The 21,636-nt window shown below is 50.7% G+C and overlaps 9 protein-coding genes across 9 annotated transcripts; 5 read left to right on the top strand and 4 right to left on the bottom strand.

Annotated features, from left to right (window-relative positions):
* Positions 1-323: 323 nt before the first annotated feature.
* Positions 324-2,392, bottom strand: BDQ94DRAFT_161280 (Hsp70 family protein; the record flags this gene model as incomplete). The annotated part of the gene is made up of 7 exons (XM_026769359.1): positions 324-434; positions 492-769; positions 818-884; positions 946-990; positions 1,064-1,399; positions 1,460-1,611; positions 2,224-2,392. The coding sequence occupies 7 exons, from the start codon at positions 2,390-2,392 to the stop codon at positions 324-326; spliced, it is 1,158 nt and encodes a 385-aa protein (XP_026623521.1).
* A 620-nt stretch (positions 2,393-3,012) lies between these two features.
* BDQ94DRAFT_172891 (uncharacterized protein) lies at positions 3,013-3,519 on the top strand (the record flags this gene model as incomplete). The annotated part of the gene is made up of 1 exon (XM_026772046.1): positions 3,013-3,519. The coding sequence occupies one exon, from the start codon at positions 3,013-3,015 to the stop codon at positions 3,517-3,519; it is 507 nt and encodes a 168-aa protein (XP_026623520.1).
* Positions 3,520-4,499: 980 nt separating this feature from the next.
* On the bottom strand, positions 4,500-6,730 carry BDQ94DRAFT_181152 (cation:proton antiporter; the record flags this gene model as incomplete). Its single annotated transcript, XM_026773832.1, has 6 exons — positions 6,499-6,730; positions 6,111-6,443; positions 5,888-6,059; positions 5,295-5,829; positions 4,829-5,235; positions 4,500-4,758 (listed from the first exon to the last, which is right to left on the bottom strand). The coding sequence occupies exons 1-6, from the start codon at positions 6,533-6,535 to the stop codon at positions 4,500-4,502; spliced, it is 1,743 nt and encodes a 580-aa protein (XP_026623519.1). The 5' UTR covers positions 6,536-6,730.
* Positions 6,731-7,152: 422 nt separating this feature from the next.
* BDQ94DRAFT_67590 (translation initiation factor 3 subunit CLU1) lies at positions 7,153-11,814 on the top strand. Its single transcript, XM_026776301.1, has 4 exons — positions 7,153-7,494; positions 7,571-7,636; positions 7,706-7,761; positions 7,833-11,814. The coding sequence occupies exons 1-4, from the start codon at positions 7,458-7,460 to the stop codon at positions 11,421-11,423; spliced, it is 3,750 nt and encodes a 1,249-aa protein (XP_026623518.1). The 5' UTR covers positions 7,153-7,457; the 3' UTR covers positions 11,424-11,814.
* Positions 11,815-12,260: 446 nt separating this feature from the next.
* On the bottom strand, positions 12,261-12,866 carry BDQ94DRAFT_67587 (uncharacterized protein). Its single transcript, XM_026776300.1, has one exon. It carries the CDS (start codon positions 12,735-12,737, stop codon positions 12,384-12,386), a length of 354 nt encoding a protein of 117 aa, XP_026623517.1. The 5' UTR covers positions 12,738-12,866; the 3' UTR covers positions 12,261-12,383.
* Positions 12,867-15,988: 3,122 nt separating this feature from the next.
* BDQ94DRAFT_181150 (ferric reductase family protein) lies at positions 15,989-18,163 on the top strand (the record flags this gene model as incomplete). Its single annotated transcript, XM_026773831.1, has 5 exons — positions 15,989-16,652; positions 16,710-16,771; positions 16,822-17,007; positions 17,064-17,298; positions 17,337-18,163. 5 exons carry the CDS (start codon positions 15,989-15,991, stop codon positions 17,933-17,935), a joined length of 1,746 nt encoding a protein of 581 aa, XP_026623516.1. The 3' UTR covers positions 17,936-18,163.
* Positions 18,164-18,172: 9 nt separating this feature from the next.
* Positions 18,173-18,698, bottom strand: BDQ94DRAFT_148551 (uncharacterized protein; the record flags this gene model as incomplete). Its single annotated transcript, XM_026767212.1, has 2 exons — positions 18,675-18,698; positions 18,173-18,583 (listed from the first exon to the last, which is right to left on the bottom strand). The coding sequence occupies exon 2, from the start codon at positions 18,373-18,375 to the stop codon at positions 18,175-18,177; it is 201 nt and encodes a 66-aa protein (XP_026623515.1). The 5' UTR covers positions 18,376-18,583; positions 18,675-18,698.
* Positions 18,687-19,964, top strand: BDQ94DRAFT_148547 (glutathione S-transferase family protein). The gene is made up of 3 exons (XM_026767211.1): positions 18,687-19,037; positions 19,095-19,148; positions 19,207-19,964. Exons 1-3 carry the CDS (start codon positions 18,757-18,759, stop codon positions 19,823-19,825), a joined length of 954 nt encoding a protein of 317 aa, XP_026623514.1. The 5' UTR covers positions 18,687-18,756; the 3' UTR covers positions 19,826-19,964.
* A 93-nt stretch (positions 19,965-20,057) lies between these two features.
* bbp (putative zinc knuckle transcription factor/splicing factor MSL5/ZFM1) lies at positions 20,058-21,489 on the top strand. The gene is made up of 4 exons (XM_026776299.1): positions 20,058-20,321; positions 20,381-20,594; positions 20,654-20,871; positions 21,123-21,489. Exons 1-4 carry the CDS (start codon positions 20,156-20,158, stop codon positions 21,374-21,376), a joined length of 852 nt encoding a protein of 283 aa, XP_026623513.1. The 5' UTR covers positions 20,058-20,155; the 3' UTR covers positions 21,377-21,489.
* The last annotated feature ends 147 nt before the right edge of the window (positions 21,490-21,636 follow it).

Below are 21,636 nucleotides of genomic sequence, written 5' to 3'. Positions count from 1 at the left end.
GCCCCGTCTGTGCTTCGGGGCAGTGTTATATTGATTTGATTGGAGTACTCGTTGTCAAAGGGACTCCCCTGCGAAGAAGGTTAAGCCATCAGTAGCACCACGAGAGGTCAGGCTCACGCATTACCTTGCTGATGATCATGTTGATCTGCTGGTTCGCGTAGACCAGATAATAAAATCTCCAGAATTTAAAGGACAGTTGTGGCCCCATGAGGCCGCGAAGTGTGCCACCAATACAAACGGCTAGGTTCCGATATGTATGAGATGTTTGTAAGCTTTGAATGATAAGAGAACAGAACTGTGCTGTAACGAGGTTGTTGGCAGGCTTACACGTGATATGGCTGGTGGAATTCGATCCTGAACTCGTTTTCAAATGTGTACTGAATTCTGTTTGAGATCTCGGCCGATCCACTCAAACCTCCCACTAAAAGTAGTCTCTGACAGACATGTTAGCCATTTGATGCTGCGTGGAAGCTACCAGAATATTATAGTACCTTGACAACACTGCGTCCAGCGCAGATGTTAGCGCAAGCAATTTCACGCCGAATATGGCCAATGATCTTGATGGCAGCGCTCTTGTAGATCAGCTGCAGGTCAGCATGCGGGAGCCCGGTGTTAGTGGGCATTGATATAGGACCATGCGGAAAAATTTGCCGGGCCCATTGGGCAAACGGACGATTGACCTTGCTTCTCGTCACCGGACCACGCCCTTCGTTGTGTTGCAACTTCTTATATATCAGAGATTGGAGCTGAACCGCCCCACAGGCGTTACCTTACTAAGGATTAGCTGAAAACTTGAACCTCACTAGGTCTTACCTACCTGTAAACGCTGTAAGTCTTTGATATTCAAAAGGAATTTTCTGGTCGACGAGAAAAGTAGTTATGTCCTAGTCGTGCCATTAGTATAGAAAAGGAAAAGAAATCGTTGTTACCAAGAAGAACTCGTACGACAGTACTGGCTCCACAATCAACCACCATGACCCCATCGCCTGTCTGTTCAAATAATTCCGATCATCTGATAAATTTCGACGATCATAAATGGATTTGCCTGCAATTAGATACTCACTTCACAAAGCTGCCCCATGTTGAATCCCCCTTCACTGGCGGCGTATACGGCGACCGCCTCGGCCTCGGAAGTGAAGGAGACGCTTGCGCCGCGAGGATTTGTAAACCCTGCCGAATAAACAGCCTGTTCCATCTTCATATGAGCAGATTCCGACCAAGTAGATCGCGTGGTAAATATGAAGTTCTTTGGCATTCTGTCCATTGCATCGTCATATTTCAAGAAACTCTGGAGATGCCCTAATATCTTTCCCAGGAAGTCGGACACGACGAGGGATGGATCCTGGCGTTGCCTGAGAGGCAGGTGCAACCATGTCGACTCGACGAGCTCCTCGATAAGCTCGTCATCAGAGTCTCGCAATATGCGAGCATCGTCGAATATATGTTTTATTCAATAAACGCAGTTCTTTTGGCGTTGCGCCTCCACACCAATACAGCATGAGGAGCCGTCCTGGGGGTACGCGATCGCCGTTGGAATGATATGGGTATTACCTAGTGCTAGGAACTCAGGAATCCCATTCCACTTATCTCTGGTGACATGATAGCCGACAACTATTCAAAATAGGGCGTGAGTCATGGACACATGCGGGGGGTGGAAGCATCTAGCGGCATGGTTACCTGTTTTACTCGCCCCAAACTCGACACTAATAATCAATCTGGAGCCTTCCATGGATTCTGTGGTCAGGGAGAACTTGAGAGATACAAGCAATCAAAACGATTGGATCTCGAATGCAGGAACAGTACGGCTCCGGGACAAAGAGGTCGTGCCCTTTGTTACAGCTTCACGATAAAGAGATCCCAGCCTTGGTACAGTCGTGAGATAAAGGAATCCATAACCAGGCGGGGTAGGAGAAGGTTTTTGCTGCTGCTGCTGTTGTTATTATTGTGGCATTTGCTGGCTTGAGAGACAAGACCGAGTCAGGGGATTAAAGATTGATGCCCAGAGTGATACACCCTCTTTCCTCCTCCTTTGTCGTTCCTCCGTCGCCTCTCTTCCCATCATCACGCTCAGACCCATCCTGCGTCTCCAATTACTCTGAGCATTATGACGGGTAAACGACGCCGTAATACAGAAAAGTCAGAGGTTGTCAGTCCCCTTCTCGCCTCCTGCCTATCATTCTCCATCTACCTCCCAAGCCTGGCAATCCCCAGACCTCCACTTACATGCCTGATCTTCACATAGAAGCAGGATGCTCCGCCAGAGAGCGCCAAAATGCCGCTTGAGCCTCCTGCTACTGAATCCCCGAAGGGCGAGTCGCCGTCCGATACTCAACCGTCCAGAAGGCCTTCGGTGCACCTGACAGCTGAAGACTACGATAAATATCAGAGCCATTGTCATCGCATGGCAATCAGTCAAGTGGGGTACACTTTCGATACGAACACAGTCATGATAGATTATGCCAATCTCCAAGACGAGGTTTCCAGGTGGACTGAATCATTTGTTTGTGTGGATACTCCATCCCTTTCCAGAGTACAGAAACAGATGATCATTCGGAGACTTGATAGATACTGTATCCAAGAACCTTGGAATAAAATCCAGTCGCTCCTTTCTCCCTCCTATCGGGCTGTATTCCACTTATGCCTGGCCGAAGCAATGATCTACCAAACGATATTCACTCATTTGCTCGAGAAACCGTTCGGGTTCCTAGACGGGAAACGTGATGCAACTGACAAGATTGGAGACTTATCGTTCTCCGAACGAATTCAGTATCTTTATGAAAGATATTACGAATGTGAGTATTCCAGCTCGTTTCCAATTCTATGGAAGGGTTCTTCTTGATCTAACAGGCGGGGCTGTCATCCCTGGTCTTTGTAGCAAGCCCGGTCAATGCTATGTGGTGGAGGATGGTCACACTCAGTCTTGCCAACCTAAAAGAAGACGATACATCCAAGTCCCCTCGGGACAAAGCACCTTATGAATTTGGAGACAGGAGCCGCAAGCGGCAGGCAAACATGGCAAGAGACCTGGCGGATCAACTTCTGGCAGACAGTTTGTTCCAGCTGCTCCTACGTGAGTTGGCTGGTGCAGAAGAAGAGACAGCGCGCCGTGAGCGCCTGGTGACGATATTTCAGGATAGTGCACAAGCCTTCATCAATCACGAGGTTATACTGGGTGGACAGGTGAAAATCCACCAGCTCCCTGAGTTGAAGCAGTTTGATACTTCTACGGGGCTCATGTTCTCGATGAAGTTTCATTGCAATAAGCAAGAGGATCCTCCACTGTACGTCCCCAAGCCACGCGGCCGGGTGATCCTCGTGGTTCGGCCGGGAGTGTGTCGGTACGATACTCCCATCCGATTTATACCATTCAGCCATCAGCCTCTACGACTCAAGGAACTGGAGGGGGAGCCTACCTCCTGGTTGGTTTGTAAGGCCGAGGTTTTGATGGAAACAGTTAAAGCTAGCAGCTCATCTGACGAATATGAGCCTGACCCCGAGGACAAGGATGTCTCCTTCTAGCTGATCTACCTATACCTATCCAGCTGTGTTGTCAGCTTATGCTTTGTAATATCTCGCACACTCGAAATGCTTTTTGCTTTTGAGGAGATGAAAATTTGCCTTTTATTATTATCCATTATCGGGGCCTTCTGAATCATCTGCTGTTGCTCATCCTTTGAAGTTGCCAATCTCAGTCTCAGAATGAAACTGTATATCAAACTGAAAATCTATATCACAAAGGGAGCTTGCCCTTAATGTTATCCTGCACCCAGATACTAGTATATAAAGGTCCCCGTAGACCTATTCTTGTCCATGCCCAGCGACAAAATTCTCCTGTAGGCTTCCCTTCTATCATGGAAGAGGCACTGCTTACAGTATGCGCGAAAAGGCTAGCGGTTTGCAAGCAAAATACTGAAAGGAGTTCCAGGGTACGTGCAGAGGGGGCAGTTAAGGAAACTCTCTATAACAACTACTAATACTGTTCTTTGTTATCACTCACGAAGAGGTATTTCAGAGATTTCTATACTAAGTGCACTCTACTACTTTACACAGCACGACAAGAGCTACCAAAACATCAGATCTCCCTCTACCCTCGTCCATTCCGAGCCCAAATCTGTCACCTTTGCTCTCTCATCTTGTTCATGTATGTTGAACATTACGCACCTAACCATCATCAGATGATATAATCTTGCACGTTCGTTGATTAGAATTGTCCTTAGATCTACCTTTTAATATCGTGCCCTGACTGCGACGAGCCCACACGACTCAAGCCCTAAAATGGAGCAGTAATCGTCATGTGAAGAAACGTGGGGTAAAAGGATGTGGGTTCGGGAATCTTATCCCTGCAAGAGGCTAGTGGGACATTCAGGGCTTGACGCTCGCTTGTGCCAAACATTCATTTTCAATGCTGCCTCTGAGATTGAAGATGTCACGGAGTACAGGGAACCCACGATACCCTTCGACATGAAATCATATATTTGAGTTATTGACTTTGTTGACCACTATGCTTGTTGACTCTGAACCTTATCCACCACAAATCTGCCTGTAGAGTTGACTTGGCCCTGGTCGCTGAGATAAAAACTAGATACCAGTAGCCGATAGTCTGGCAAGTAGATAGCTGGCTGAGCTGGAACTGGAAGTTGGCCATCTGGTGAGGAGGGTTTGGTCCAAATCGAGCCTGAATGGTTCAATGAGTACGCCGGGGAATGCCTGGTGGTCTGACACATGTCATCATGAGTCTTGAAAGAACCTTCAAGGTTACTAGGAAGGCAATGGCTTGTAGTGAACCCATGTAGTCAGCAAGATGAGACAGTGGTGTCCTGCATCTCACCCAAGTGAGGGATCAATACTTGAATCACCATCACCAGCAGGAGCAGTCCCCTGAAGCCCCCATGCCCCCTCCTCTATCTCCTTTCCACGAAACTTCACCAGCAGACCCACAGTTACAGGACCAAGTACCGTGTTGAGCAGAATCGCCCATACGGCGGTAATAAAGGCGTCCTCGCTCACGTACGAAGTCTCATTATACCCCACTTCGACAATGAGGAGGCCGATCTCGCCGCGGGCAACCATTGCCGAGCCGAGAAGTAGGCCGGAGAGACAGACTGTGGACCAGACTGCTTTTGTGCTATCGTCGCTGTAATGTTCTTCCCTAGGATACTCTTTTGCTACCTTTCTGCTCAGGATGTTGGAACCGGAAAGTATTTGCCAAAGTGGGACCCAGATTCCAACGATGAGCTGATCATTGTTAGTTGTCATGTTAGAGACAAACTTAGCGAGAGGTGGAAAGTGAATACCTTTGCAAAAAGCATCAGAAGAGTAAAGACGATACCCCTCCATATCCTCTTCCCTGTCCAAAGCTGCACAAAGGGGATAGCGAACCCGATACTCGAGAAGAAAAGCGGCTCCATAAGATACTTCTGCACATCCAGCAGGTACCGCTCGAAAGTGTGCACGAATGTCGGACTCTTATTCTCCTCTCTTTCGCCTTCCTCTCGGCTCATAACTACAAACGGTCCATCTGGGTGTTTACTGGGGATATAAGTTAGGAATGTACCAGCCAGGAACGCACCAAAGAGGATGGAAGTCCCCGTATACGCGGCAATGCTGATAAATGCGCAGAGGACCAAGATCATCAGGATGATGTTGGAGATGTGGTCGAATCGAGCGAAGTGATACTCGATATAGCGGCGGAAGAGCGGCGCAAAGAGGTATTTTGTTACCAGAGGGGTTACAATAGCCATGCCGACGGAGGCTACAATCGGGCGGCCAATTAGCCAGCCTAGATTGACAGAGTGGCCTTGGCCTAGTTCGCCCAGATCATTGATGACGCTGTTTTAAATGAGTTAAACCGTGATGAAGGTGGGTTTCAGGCAAGTATGTCATCTACCTTAGCATTACCAGACCGACAACGTCGTCAATGACAGCTGCGCTTACGAGGATCGATCCGACGCGAGTTTGGGCGAGATCGACCGTGCTGGAAGCGGTTGAAATAACAGCAAAGGTAGTGCCGAGAGAAGTAGCAGACAAAGATGCTCCCACGATGAAGGTTTCAACAGCACCTGCCGGGATATGTCACTTTTGAGAGTCCTAATCGAGTAACGCATACTCACCATAACCGAATCCCAAGTACAAGAGCAGGTAAGAAAGTCCGATCGGAAATAGAACCCCTGTTGCAGCGCCAATCATACTCAAGAAGAAATTCTTCTTCAGGAGGTCAAGACGGGCTCCTAGCCCGCCTTCAAAGATGATGAGTATTAAGCCGATATAACCTAGAGCAAGGAAAGTGGATTGCCAGTCTGCATGCAGGATGTTCGCCAGTGGCGTTCCGTAGATGATACCGACGGCGATCTGGCCAATGATGCCGGCGCGGATGATTTTGGAGGAGATCCATTCCGCTAGCGAGAGGAAGAAAAAGAAGGAGATTAGGATGAGAATGTTGACAACTGATGTGGTCAGTTTCTAATGATAATGGCAGTGGTGAAGGCATCGTCAACGTACTGCCTGGTTCGTGATATGGGAGGAAACCTCCAGCCATAATGCACTTTTCAGTCCTCGTGCTTTATCTAGTGGATAGTACTTTGTAGTGGTGGCTATACAAAGGGGAAACTCAATTTAACAGATGAACGGCGAGTCCAGACTGAAGAGACTTGACCTCTTCTACAGTATAATCCAACAGATTCTTGGCCTCAATACCATCATTCAATGGAGTTTTATGCATACTGCAAACATGGTGACAGGACTGTCTCAGGTCGCACAACGTAAGGTTGCGGCAATGATCTCACTGTTCAATTCTGCCCGCGAGAGCCATGGTTTACTTACTACCACACCACTACCTACTAACTATCGATCTTCTGCGCAAAACCAACGTCGTGTCCTGGGGCGCGTTAAGATGTTAAGATTAAGTTACTCACCTCACGATGATGCCGACTTACAACAAAGTACTACTATATCCATTATCCACACCTTATCTGGTCGCCAGGGCATCGTCCCAACTGTTGTGGAGAATCCACCAATCCACCAATCCACCACCCGTTTAGTTTTGGTGCCGGTTTTGGCTCCCACCGCCCGAGCACTTCCGAGGGTATTCCGCATCCGCGAAATTTTCTCCTGCCCGGCTTCCCCGTGTGCTCTTCTCCAGCTTCAACCTTTTCCCTCCATCCTGCCAATTCTTTCTTAATCGGGTCTTTTTTTGGGGTTCCCTTTCTTGTCCTGCGTACGGGGTCGGGTTGTATTCGATTCAATTCCCCTTGTCCTTGTATCATACCATTTTGCTTCTGTTTTCTCCCCCGTCCGTTTTCTCATCCTTTTCATCCTTTACTACTTCCACCGCCACCCGCTTTCCATTCTTGCTGGGGTTCTACACAAGCCGTCATCAGGTAGCTCTGTCTTATTTAGTGCTACCTATCTATTCTATTCTCTATTTTCCCCTTCGATCTACTACCACTTAGTCCGTCATAATGGCCCAGACCAATGGCGAACTGGAGCACTCGAAAGGTTCGCCTGCTTTTCCCAGCCGTCAATCACCGATCCCGGCTTGGTGTATGTCCAGTAAAACTAACCATGTCCACAGAGACTCCCGAACAGCTCACCAATGGTAACCACCCTGAGGAAACTCAGGAAGAGGATAACACCGGTGGTACGTCTCTCCTGTCGCTTATAACTCAATCTTGCGTACATGTTACTGACCGTGAGTCATCGTTTACAGGTCTTTTCCAGATCACCGTCAAGCTCCCTCATGAGCCCTACAAGATCCAGGTGATGGTGGGTATTATGTCTACAGGAGTCATGCGACTAGAGGAATGATTCAAAAACCCTCTAACCCGAATACTTAGGTGTCGAGCCAAGAACAAGTTCAAGATGTGCGCCAATCGATTGTCGAGCTGCCCAGCACCTTCCAGTACACCTGCTTCCACCTCGAATTTAACGGCCAGCGCATCAATGACTTCGTCGAGCTGTCCGAGGTGCCTGACCTGAAGGCTGACTCCGAGATCACCCTGGTGGAGGATCCCTACAACGAGAAGGAAGCTCGTATGCACGTTGTTCGCATGAGAGAGCTGGTTGGCGCTGCGGGTGACCGGGTTGACAACCTCCATGGTATCAGCGCTGGTCTGTCTCTGCACGATGCCATCTCCGCTGAGGTGGCTGATGCGTCGGAGAAGGAGCACTCCCTGTCCAAGTACGACATTACTAGCTCCCCCTCTCTCAAGACCATCCTCCCCCGCGCCGAAGCTCCCCTTCCCAAGACCGTCAAGGCCATCTCTCTCTCCCCGTGGAACCCCGTTCCTTACCACCTCCGCCAGAAGGGTCACTTGCTTTACCTCCAGGTCACCACCAACGAGGGTGAGCAGTTCCAGATCACCTCTCACATCTCCGGCTTCTACGTGAACAAGAACTCGAACATGAAGTTCGATCCTTCCCCGAAGACCATCCCCAAGAGTGGTCGCGCGCACTCGCTGCTCACCTTGATCGCTCACCTGTCGCCCTCCTTCAACGCCTCTTTCGAAGCCCTCCAGGAGTCGAACAACAAGAAGGATCTCCTGACCACCTTCCCCTTCCAGAACGCCATCCCCAACAACCCGTGGCTTGTTCCCCCTCCCACCTCGACTGCGAACGCTCACCAGCCAGACATCACCCGTTCCCAGGAGAACTACCTCATCTCCGGCGTTGACAACGCGGAGACCCTCCGTGACTGGAACGAGGAGTTCCAGACTACCCGGGAGCTGCCTCGCGAGACTGTTCAGGACCGTGTTTTCCGTGAACGCTTGACCTCCAAGCTGTTCGCTGATTACAACGAGGCCGCCGCTCGCGGTGCCGTCCTGGTGGCTCGTGGTGAGGTCGCTCCTCTGAACCCCACTGAGAGCCGCGATGCTCAGATCTTCGTTTACAACAACATCTTCTACTCTTTCGGTGCTGACGGTGTTGGCACCTTTGCCTCCGAGGGTGGTGACGAGGCTGCCCGTGTCGCTGTCGGAAAGGATGTTGTGGGCATCAAGGCCGTCAACCAGCTCGACATCAACGGTCTCTTCACCCCGGGAACTGTGGTCGTCGACTACCTCGGCAAGCGTATCGTTGGTCAGAGTATTGTCCCCGGTATTTTCAAGCAGCGTGAGCCCGGTGAGCACCAGATCGACTATGGTGGTGTTGAAGGAAAGGATGTCGTGGCCACTCACCCCGACTTTGTGTCTGTTTTCGAGAAGATGTCCAAGGCTCTTCGCGTCAAGAAGCACGCCGTGTGGGACAAGGAGGGCCAGCGCCACGAGCTTGAGGGTAGCGTGGAGACCAAGGGTCTTCTGGGTACTGATGGCCGCAAGTACGTGCTTGACCTCTACCGCGTGACTCCCCTGGATGTCATGTGGCAGGAGGAAGAAGGTAGCGATGCCTACCCGCACCGCATGTCCGTCCTGAGACTGGAGCTTGTTGAATCTTACTGGAGACACAAGATGAGCCAGTATGTCAAGGCCGAAGTCGAGCGCCGCCGTAGCGCCAAGGCTGAGGCCGATGCTGCCAAGGCTGAATCCTCCGAGGCTACCGAATCCAAGGAGCAGGCCTCCGAAGAGAAGAGCGAGGAGGACCAGGAGCGCGTTGACATCTCCGGATTCTCGCTTGCGTTGAACCCCGACGTCTGCAGCGGCCAGGTTCCCCAGACCGATGAGGAGAAGGAACAGTGGGCCCAGGACGAGAAGGAGGTTCGTGAGACTTGCGACTACTTGCGCTCCAAGATCATGCCCGAATTGATCCAGGATCTGCACGACGGTGATGTCGGCTTCCCTATGGATGGACAGTCCCTCAGCCAGCTTTTGCACAAGCGTGGTATCAACATCCGCTACCTTGGTAAGCTGGCTCAGCTGTCCAAGGAGAAGGGTTCTCGTCTCGATGCCCTGTCTACTCTCCTTGTCCAGGAGATGATTTCCCGTGCCTTCAAGCACATTGCCAACGAATACCTTCGTAACGTGCCGGCGCCATTTGTCGCCTCTTGCATTTCTCACTTGCTCAACTGCCTTCTGGGTGCTGATGTCAACCCCAACCCTGTTGCCGAGATCGACGCCTCTCTGCGCTCCATCTACCCCGAAGGCGACTTCTCCTTCGAGAAGGCCACCCCTGCCACTCTCCGGGCTGCAATTGAGAAGCAGGTGACCATTCGGTACCGCTTCACCCTGGAAGCCGAGTGGTTCAACTCTCTTAGACACTTGCAGCTTCTCCGTGATCTGTCGATCAAGCTCGGTCTGCAGCTTGGTGCTCGGGAATTCATCTTCGACAAGTCGCAGATCCCTGCCAAGGCTCCCGCCACTAACGGTGCCAACGGTGTTGCCCAGGAGGAGGGCAAGAACAAGAAGAAGAAGAAGGGTGGCGATTCGAGCTCTCCCGCCCGTGCCGCCAAGGAGGAGAAGCCTATCCTTGCCATTGTCCCTGATGACATCCTCAACATTGTGCCCTTGGTCAAGGACGCCTCCCCCAGGAGCTCCCTTGCTGAGGAGGCTCTGGAGGCCGGTCGTATCTCTCTTATGCAGAACCAGAAGCAGTTGGGCCAGGAGCTCATCTTGGAGTCTCTGTCTCTGCACGAGCAGATCTACGGCATCCTCCACCCTGAGGTCGCCAAGCTCTACCACCAGCTGTCCATGCTGTACTACCAGACCGACGAGAAGGAAGCGGCCGTCGAGTTGGCTCGCAAGGCTGTCATCGTCACTGAGCGTACTCTGGGTGTGGATTCCGCTGACACCATTCTAAGCTACCTCAACCTCAGTCTTTTCGAGCATGCTTCTGGAAACACCAAGACTGCGTTGGCTTACATCAAGCACGCCATGGACCTCTGGAAGATCATCTACGGCGCCAACCACCCCGATTCCATCACCACCATGAACAACGCCGCGGTGATGTTGCAGCACCTTAAGCAGTACTCGGACTCTCGCAAGTGGTTCGAGGCCTCGCTGGAAGTCTGCGAGTCTCTCTTTGGCCGCCAGTCGATCAACACCGCGACCATCCTGTTCCAGCTGGCCCAGGCGCTGGCTCTTGACCAGGACTCGAAGGGTGCCGTTGGCAAGATGCGTGATGCCTACAACATCTTCCTTAGCCAACTGGGTCCCAACGACCGCAACACCAAGGAAGCCGAGACCTGGTTGGAGCAGCTCACTCAGAACGCGGTTTCGATCGCCAAGCATGCCAAGGACATCCAGGCTCGCCGTCTGCGCCGGGTCAACATGAACCCTCGCTCTCTCGGCACCAAGATCCAGCCTCAGGTTGGCCAGACTGCTCCCGAGGTCGCTGGAGCCAGGGCTCCCGGCAGTGCCTCCCTGGACTCCCGTAGCGTCGATGAGCTGCTGAAGTTCATCGAGGGCGGTGATGCCGGTTCTTCCAAGGCCAAGCAGAAGAAGCGCGCTGCTGCCAGCAACCCCAAGCTCCGTGGCTCGAAGAAGTCTTCGGCTTAAGCATGATGGGTTGTCTCAATCTCTTTTCTCTTACCCTCTATTTCCCTGTGCATGGCCGCTGGCCGAGCTTAAAAAATTATCTTGGGTTTATTTCCTTGTACTATGCCTGTCTTAATAGAGGTATTTATTTGGCTCTATATATCCCTGCAAAGAGTTGATGTTTTGGATGAGCGGGCCGTTTGCAGAAATCTCTCTACTCCCGCACCGAATTGGGTGCTGATGGTTCTATGTTATTATTTCATTCTTCTTCCTATTGTCCTGTTCATTTCACGTCTTTTGGCATGGGGTTCTCTCTATCGCGGGCAGTGCATAGCCAGGCCGGGCGATTCGCATGCTATGTATTATATACGATGATCGGTGGTTATCCCAATACGACTCTGTAACGATGCTATGTCTTTGGTTCATTTTTCTCCTCTCTTTGTAGCAGAATATCCAACTCTAAACTTAGATGGCTGGGCATACACAAGTCGATGTCATTAATGGTCAGGATTAGAAGCGAGTGACCCTGGCTATCGGCGCTAACTGCATCCAGAGGAGCAGCAGCAATGTTTACATTTACATCTTCTCATTCCGCCGTCTCTGCCGGTTACTTCCAGTATCTCTCAGTTACTTTCAGGTTTGCATCGATCCTGGGTCCGTTGGATTGCGACTCGCTGTATATCCTAACCATACAGAGCTACATCTTGGATCTATTCAGGTGTCCCCACACCTAATATCAGCAGTAGTAGAAAGCCATGACTGATCAAGACCCTGACTGTTTACCACCCCCTCCCGCTAACCAAGAAACCCGGCCCAGAGACGGGCTGTAATTTCTCAGACGAGGAGAGGAGCCTAATGACCCAGCATGAGCGGATGCTGCCAAATGCCTGAGGTCCATTGGTTGCGCGGGAAAAACTAGAATTGTTCTGCCTATTGTTGGTATACCAACAGGATGCAATGCAGTCGAACAGTTCGTAGAGTTTATCCAATAGGTGTTTCAATACTGTGAGGATACCTCGGGAAATTCGCGCGATTATATGGAGGCTTGCTCAGCTGATGAGAACGGGGGATTCCTCCGCTCGACAAGGTGGCTGCGGAACAGCAATAGCATTCATTGGGGGGTTGTATTGGATGTGCCACCTCACTTGTACTGATAGGAAGAGGAGCATTGTGGAATGGAAGATTAGCACACGCCAGTTGCCAAACGCCTGGCTCCCCACGGCGCTTCAAGCCCAGCTGCTGCGAGAGCCGAGCGTCGATGTTCCAACCAGTAGCAGGTCGCCCAGCCCTGAACCTTCCAGAGGAGGCTTGCATCCTGCGTGACATCTGCGCCATCGATGAGCGGGACACAAGGGTTGCGGGATGGATTGATTGGAGGCCACCGTCTCCCAAGAGACTTCAGTTTCGGTTGAGGAACGAGGGCTGCAGTTCCAGTCACGGCCAGCGCTTCGCCAGCGATACGCGGGGCGCGTCCTGTTCTGCACCGATAGCCGCCCGGACACGGACGGGCCCTTCGTGTGTTATCTACCCCAGGCCAAGACCAGCGTCTTGAAGAAGGGCCCGAACACACCCTTCAGCTCCTGTGCGGATCCTATCAGATTGACTTCCCCAAATCAAGGTGGTTATCATCGATCAGCCCGTGTGGTGAAGCCGCCGATCCGCACCGCCAGTAAGGGACGGCAACAACCACCACCACCACCTCCAATACTGGTTCCCACACCGTCGGAGATGCAGCGTCCTTGACGCTCCACTCGTACGCAATTTTCCCCAATCGAGCGGGTAATTTCTGGCTCTGATGATGACAGCGAGAACGAGCTGAGTTTCTTGTGAGCGCGGGGGTTGTGGCTTTTTACTTTCGCTTGGGCGATGGGAAATTGGCAATGATTGTTGGCGAGGTCTCAATTTTCAGACCGAACCCCATCACTGGGTCGTGGATGGGATGGTCTGGTCTGTCCATGTTCATTTTGATTTAGAGTATTATTGTGACCATCTTATTTCCTGGCGATTTCGGGATGGAGCCACCGATTAATTCTGGGTAGGGTGTGGATTGATTGATTGATTGATTAGGTTTGTTTTTTTGGAGGATCTTCTTGGTTTCTGAATTGATCGACTGATTGATAAATGATACCCGCGGGCAAGAAAAAGTCATTCATTCGTTTGATGCTTGGGTCCGGTGGTTGGATTGGACGTGGGGGAAAAAAGGGAAATACTATGTGGCATGGGATGGGCACGGAATTTTAGCTTTGTTCTATCGTAGATCTTGAAAATGGATAACTAGATTCCCTGGTAGGTGAACTAATGTGGTTAGGTATGGCTTCATTGTCTGAAACTCCCTAAGTAGTATTATTGAATGGTAGAGTAGTAGTTTCAGTAAGTAGAAGACCATAAACCCCCACGATCTGTCAGTCAGTCAGTTAGACAGTCACCTCCTGAGCGGGAAGAAGTGAAGCAGCCGCAGTGACAAGACTGTCGCACGACTGTAGCTTAACAATAATAACATTGACAGATGACATACATCATCATGCACTGACAGCAAGAAGGGAAGTATAAATCAGGATAAAAATGAAATTAATTAATTAATTAATTTAAATCACCCCGACAAGTTCATCAACTATCAAAATCACCCCAGGAATAATCATATTACTTCTGATTGATGAAATGACGGTTTGTTTATCATCCCATATTAATTCCCACTTTTCTTGAATCGGTGAGTAAATGAATGAGGGACTTCTCCACCTGCTGCTTTGGGGAAGGCGTGACGATAGGAACTTGCTGTAGACTACTACTAGACTACTAATTCCCCCCCCAAAAGTAAAACATTAACAATCCTTCTATCCTTGGCTGGGGGTTGGTGTGCCGTGTGGTTGATATCAGTATCTACTAGTAGGATTAATGTCTCATCATGATGTGTGAGAGAGAGACATGGTAAGTTACACAAGAAAAAGGGATTGTGCAGAGAGTTTATTCCCGGAGACTTTGTTTATGTTAAGCATAGAAGAAGGAAGAGGAATAATCAATCAGTCAGATCACGGGTCTCCCGGTGCCAAGAACAGGTCCTCTTTCTTTCTTTCTGCCCTTATTTTTGTCTCTCCTTCTTGTTCTCGGTAATTCTTGTCTGATATCACCAGCCAAATAGGCAATGACCGGCAATCATGGCCACACCACTCAAGACAAGAACTTCTGTCTAGAACTACTATTATTATTATCTCTTCTGATTCGCCATTTCGGAAGAGGTCTTTGCCTATCTTGACTCTCTCCGACTCTTTTCTTCTGCTCATCCTCAAACCTCAAACCGCGCCAAATCCACTTGGGGCCCGCTCTTGTCCGCCCTCGCCGCCAAGATTGGCTCGCTAACTGGCTCTTAAACTTCTACAACGCAAGGGCGACGGTCATCGCTCCCTCCAGCCAAGCCGCGAGATCTCATCCGGCCTCCGCTGGGTTGTTTCATCTAGGAACCCACTCATCCTCTCTCTTTCCCCCCCTCCCCTCAACTCGATCGATGGCCTCATATATCCGCTTCGCTTGGCATGGAAGGCAAATTTGACAGGAGTCACCCGGACGGGCCCAGCGTCTCTTGGTGACCTGGCTCGACCTGTCCAGTGTTCCACCTCATTCTCCCTTCTCTCCACTTATCGCGATGCACTGACTTGACTCGATGGGCCCGGATGCTGGGCCCTGATGAGTCGCCGGCTAACCCGCAATGCTCCAATCCAGCCAAGGGCGAGGAGGAAGATTGAGAAGGTTTTTGGCACTGGCCCTCTGGAGATCTTTCTCAATTATTCTGCTCGTTCTTCTTCTTCGTAGATTTTTCTTTTTCCTCTTCTCCTGCTTTTCCTTTTGTTAAGCGCTTTCCCTTTCACATATCGGCTACAGGATAGTCAGTCCCTTCTTTCCCTTCTATCCCTGCTATTTTTTTTGGGTACCTATCCCACGCCCCCCAATCGATTTGGCTCGCTTCTGCCTCGCTGTTGGGTAGTTGTTGGCTGTTGGTACCGGTTTTTTTCGTTCATTCTTTGTCAGAACCTTTTTCCTTTCTGAAGCTGAAGAGCAAAGGGTGTGACTGGTTCATATTTCCATTTTGAACATTCCGTTCCGTTGCCCGCCACTGTCGAGAGATTCCACACGGAAGTATCCCAGTTCCCAGGCGACCGTCCATTCTCTGTAAATCAAGACACACCAAGCTTTTTACCGTATTTCCTTTCGATCCGCCGCCAGCCTTGTCGCTTGGTCTTTGTTCAAGTTGTGATCTTCCCGCTGCTCGACAAAGCGCCATAACAATACCCTTGTTGGTGAACCCTGGCTCAGCTGGACGTGGGATATTCTTGCTCTCCCCACGCCAGTCCAACAACTAGAGACTTCATATACTCCTCATTGGGTCTCGTGCATGGTTCATTGACGAGGATCATTTCGGGATTTTCTTTCCTTTTTTCTTCTTTTGCATTTAGTTTCTGAAGAAAAAAGTCCGTCTGGGTAGAGCTGGTCTCCTGCAAGAAATATCCCCCTATTAGTACATCTTGACGTCGATTGTCGAGATATCCTTTCCACTCTTTTTTTTCTTCTTCTCATTTTTCAATTCACACACAAACATGCATTCTCTTCTTCTTTGCTCGTCCCTGGTCGGACTTGCTTCTGCAGCAGAGCTCGAAAAGCGCCATGGAGGAGGGGGCTGGGCGTTTTATGAGATGCTCAACGATGATCTCGCTCGTCTCACTCTGCTGGTTCTTGGCCTAATGGCTGCCTTCATTTATGTCTGGAAGATGTGGCATCGTCTTGCCAGTCATATGAGGCGACTGGCAAGTTTCAACAATGAACGCCAGCGGTACTTCGTTCACCCCGACAGCATGCTCGCGAAAATCAACAACCATATCATCTATGCCCCGTTGTTCCGTACCCGCCACAACCGCGAGTTTCAGCTCTCCCGAGCTGTCAACATGGGCACGCTGCCCAGTCGGTTCCATTCCTTCATCCTGGTGGGCATCATCGTCATGAACATCGTCCTTTGCGTTGTTACAGTACCCTATGGGTCCGAGGAGTCCACGGTTGCGGGCCTGATCCGCAACCGCACCGGAACCATGGCCACAGTGAACCTTATCCCGGTGGTGCTCATGGCCGGCAGGAACAATCCCCTGATCACCCTGCTTCAGGTGCCGTTTGACACCTTCAATTTGATTCACCGCTGGCTCGCTCGCATTGTCGTCTTGGAGTCGATCGCCCATGTGTTCGCTTGGGCGGTTCCCAAGGCCCAGGAAGGTATGTTGCAGCCCTAGTAAAAATCCATGGTTCATTTGTGTGCTGATAGGTGTATAGCCGGTTGGGATATCGTTGGGATGGTTTTTGGAGAGAGCAGCTTCATGCTGAGTGGATTGATCGTAAGCATTCATGGAAAATCACGCTTGAATTTGGCTAACTTGACTGTTAGGCTGCCTGCGCCTTCACTGCCCTCCTTGTGCACTCTCCCTCCCCCATTCGCCATGCATTCTACGAGACCTTCCTTCACCTCCACATCGTGTTCGTTGTGCTTTCGTTTGCCTTCCTGTGGATACATTTGGATGGTATGGTGTCCCAGAACTACCTTCTCGCCGCCATCATCCTCTGGGCTCTCGAGGTAAGCCACCATTTTCCTATGTGAAGATGAGACAGATAATTAACAATAGACCCTAGCGAGCCGCTCGCATCCTCATCATCGTGTACCGTAACTGCGGAAGGGAGTCCACGACAGCGCAGGTCGAGGCCCTGCCGGGCGATGCCCTGCGAATCACCCTGAAGATGGCACGGCCTTGGACCTTCAAGCCCGGCCAACACATCTACCTGTATATCCCATCCATTGGTTTCTGGATGAGCCACCCCTTCTCCGTCGGGTGGAGCGAGGCCGAGGAATTCCCCGCAAGCGAAAAGGGTATCCCTATGACCCAGCAAGACCTTGCGGGCCTCCAGAGACAACCATTTCCTTGCTGATCCGTCGCCGCACTGGCTTTACCGATAAATTGTTCCAGCGTGCTCAGAGCTCCGCCGGTGGACGGGTAACCTTGCGAGCGTTCGCAGAAGGCCCGTATGGTAGCATTCATACCATGGACTCCTACGGCACGGTCATGCTCTTTGCAGGCGGTGTCGGCATCACACATCAAGTACCATTTGTGCGGCATCTCGTCCAGGGCTTTGCCGAAGGGACCGTGGCGGCCCGTCGCGTTACCTTGGTCTGGATCATCCAGTCCCCCGAACATCTCGAGTGGATCCGGCCCTGGATGACTAGCATTCTGGCGATGGACCGCCGTCGTGAGGTCCTCCGGATCATGCTGTTCATCACGCGCCCGCGCAACACCAAGGAAATCCAGAGTCCCAGCGCTACCGTTCAAATGTTCCCGGGCCGCCCTAATGTTGACACCCTGATCAACATGGAGGTCGAGAACCAGGTCGGAGCAATGGGAGTGCTGGTATGTGGAAACGGAAGCCTGAGCGACGATGTTCGACGGGTCTGCCGCAAGAGACAGGACCAAACGCAGGTGGATTTCATCGAGGAGAGTTTTACCTGGTAAGGTGGCTGGTGGATGGCCGCCTTTTGAGTGAATGCTCACTCGGCCCCCATTCGTGTCTCAGCACATCGACGCTTGGCGGCCGTGTTCCTCGATTATCCACAGCCTACGGACTACCTGTGTGTTGGATCCTCTCGGTGTTTTGTTGGTTGCTATTGGTTTATACTTTTATATAGCTAGGGTAGTATATATAGTTGCTCTTTGTATGGCTTGGCTCTGAAGCTTGCGATTGCACATAACAATCAGTTTTGCATAACTTTATTTGTGCTTATTTGTGCTCGTGTATTTTTCGGTAAGCCAACTGGAGTATTACTAATTTGCATTGTACTCCGTATGTTTCCGCGATGCTTTCTGTTTCCGGTCAGCTTCTTCCCACCCCGTAGGACTACTGGACAGCAGTCAGCACCGATAGTAAGGACTACTACTAGTAAGTAGCGATGCATTTCCTCAGCAACAAATGTAGCAGATTACTAACCTGCGCCTACGAGCATTCCAATGCAACCCCTGTCCTTAATCCTGCCAACTACGAATCACGCAATCCTAATCATAAACTAACCGTACAGTAAGCCGGCATAATAATTATAGTTACCGACCTATCCCCACCCGATAAGAAGAAAAATCCCCGATAGAAACACTTCGATGCAGGAAAAAGTAAGTAGCTTAGAAATCAAACCTCAAGCTCAAGTGGGGCCACGGATGAATCAGCCAAAAATGGCATCATCATGTTTACTAAGGTTACTAGTTAACTCCCCCTCAACCAGTGGACATTGTTAGCTGTTCCATTGCATTAATCATCGTGGAGGAGTAGAGTTATCTGGTCGGTCATGAGCGGGGTTCGTGTAGGGTCTAGAGGCCTATTTAATGCCCGTTGTTGTCGTCGCTCTGCATCTTCTTTTGTATCATCCCCATCATCATCCATTTACTTGCATTCGTTCTTCGGTTCACGGAGTCCTTCTGTTCAGAGTCGAGTGCATTTATTATCCTCTTCTACTTCTTCTTTGTATAGTACAGCTACAGCCGCCACAATGAGCCGCCCCGACATTACCCTGTACACTGCGCAGACTCCCAATGGGATTAAGATTTCCATTGCGCTGGAGGAGCTTGGGTATGCCAAACATCTATCTTCCTTGGATAATCGGCAATTGACTAACCGATAAACCAGTCTGCCCTACAAAGTCGAGAAGATTGACATCACCAAGAACACCCAGAAAGAGCCGTATGCTCCCTAACCCCCTTCCTCACATCAACTCACCACCCACTAAACACCAACATAGATGGTTCCTCGAAATCAACCCCAACGGCCGCATCCCCGCCTTAACCGACACCTTCACGGACGGGTCCAAGATCCGGCTTTTCGAATCCGGCAGCATCCTCACCTACCTGGCGGAACAATACGACAAAGACCACAAGATCTCCTACCCCCAGGGAACCCGCGAATACTACGAACAGAACAGCTGGCTCTACTTCCAGAACGCCGGTGTCGGGCCCATGCAAGGCCAAGCGAACCACTTCCACCGGTACGCGCCCGAGCGCATCGAGTACGGCGTGAACCGCTACATCAACGAGACAAGACGTCTGTACAGTGTGCTGGATGCGCACCTCGCCAAGTCGAAGTCTGGGTATCTTGTTGGTGATCACGTCAGTATTGCGGATATTTCGCATTGGGGATGGGTTGCGGCGGCCGGGTGGGCGGGAATTGATATTGAGGAGTTCCCGAATCTGAAGGCGTGGGAGGAACGCATGGCTGCTAGGGAGGGCGTTGAGAAGGGTAGGCATGTGCCGAGTCCGCATACTATTAAGGAGCTCTTGAAGGATAAGGCCAAGGCGGAGAAGATTGCGGAGGAGTCGAAGGGGTGGATTCAGCAGGGGATGAAGGCGGATGCTAAGCATTAGTTTGTTAGTATTATTTAGTTAGTAATGATGGATATGATTGCTTGATTTTGCATTGATGGGGTTGTGAGATAGTATTGATGGTGAAGTAATCAGACAGTTGTGCTTTAGTTACTGAAAGCTGCATACATCTTTAGCTGGATATTCTGCTTCCCTCCGCCCGCTTAGTCATCACCACGTGCCGGCCTAAAAGCCTTGCCACATCTCCCTTCTCTCGTCGCATCGCATCGCCGTCCTCTCGTCAAGGATCTTGCGGAGAAAGAAAGAAAAAGATTCTCTCTTTTTTGCTCATATTTCTGTCACATTAACAACAGGGATTAATAGTCGTCCATCATGGCCTGGCGCAACCAGGGAATCACCGGGTCCAATAACATCCCTCTGGGCCGGAGACGGTTTGGAGGTGAGGAGGGCCCGGAGGATGAGAGTCGCACCGCGACGCCTGCTTCTATGCCTGGTGCTGGTGATTCGGCCTATAAGCGTGGCAGGAGCCCTGTCCGCGGTGAGTACATACTCTTCTTATCTTTCTTTATATTATACGGCTGCTGATGCTATGGTTAGCTGAACCCCCCGCCGACGGCGTCAAGAAGCGCAAGAAGCGTAACCGTTGGGGCGATGCGCAGGAAAACAAGGCTGCCGGTCTCATGGGTCTGCCGACCATGATTATGGCTAATTTCACCAATGAACAGCTGGAAGCGTATACCCTGCATTTGCGGATTGAGGAGATCAGCCAGAAGTTGAGGATCAATGATGTTGTGCCGGCTGATGGGGATAGGTTCGTCTCTTTCTTCTTCAGTCCGATTCCGTGCTATGGACATGACTAACGGTTCTTAGATCTCCCTCCCCCCCTCCTCAGTACGATAACTTTGGCAGACGTGTAAACACTAGGGAATACCGCTACCGGAAGCGTCTCGAGGATGAGCGCCACAAACTCGTCGAAAAGGCGATGAAGACTATTCCTAACTACCACCCGCCTTCTGACTACAGACGTCCTACTAAGACCCAGGAGAAGGTCTATGTGCCTGTGAATGACTATCCAGAGATTAACTTCAGTATGATAACTAACCCTCTAACTCCTAACCATTGCTGTATTTGTACTCTTCTGCACTCCTTGACTATGCTGTGCTCGAGTCGAGCTTCTGATGAAGACTTCGCCGCCGGGCGTTGTTTATCTCCAGCTCGCTTCTTGCGAACCCTTGCTCTACCTGTTCTTCCTCTTACACCTTCTTGCTCACACTCACCCGCCTGAAAGTAATTTATAAACAGCTTGCACTAACACTTAGCTTTTTGCTGTCTTTTAAAGTTGGCTTACTCATAGGACCTCGTGGTAATACCCTGAAGAAGATGGAGTCGGAGTCTGGTGCCAAGATTGCCATTCGTGGTAAAGGCTCCGTCAAGGAAGGAAAGGGTCGCTCTGATGCCGCTCACGCCAGCAACCAGGAAGAAGATCTTCACTGTTTGATTATGGCAGATACTGAGGAGAAGGTTAACAAGGCGAAGAAGCTGGTGCACAATGTCATTGAGACGGTACGTATCCTTGAGATGTTTGCACAATGAGTACTAGGTGCTAATGGATAACAGGCCGCTTCGATCCCTGAGGGTCAGAACGAGCTCAAGAGGAATCAACTTCGAGAGCTGGCCGCACTCAACGGTACTCTCCGTGATGACGAGAATCAGGCCTGCCAGAACTGTACGTCTTTCTTTCCCCTCTCATTTCGTTTGGGACATAATTAACAACTGCAGGTGGTCAAATCGGACACCGCAAGTACGACTGCCCTGAGCAGCGCAACTTCACCGCCAATATCATCTGTCGCGTC

Source organism: Aspergillus welwitschiae (assembly GCF_003344945.1).
Source record: "Aspergillus welwitschiae strain CBS 139.54b unplaced genomic scaffold BDQ94scaffold_29, whole genome shotgun sequence".
Taxonomy (NCBI): Eukaryota; Fungi; Ascomycota; class Eurotiomycetes; order Eurotiales; family Aspergillaceae; genus Aspergillus; species Aspergillus welwitschiae.
This window is presented reverse-complemented; position numbering and strand designations above follow the sequence as displayed.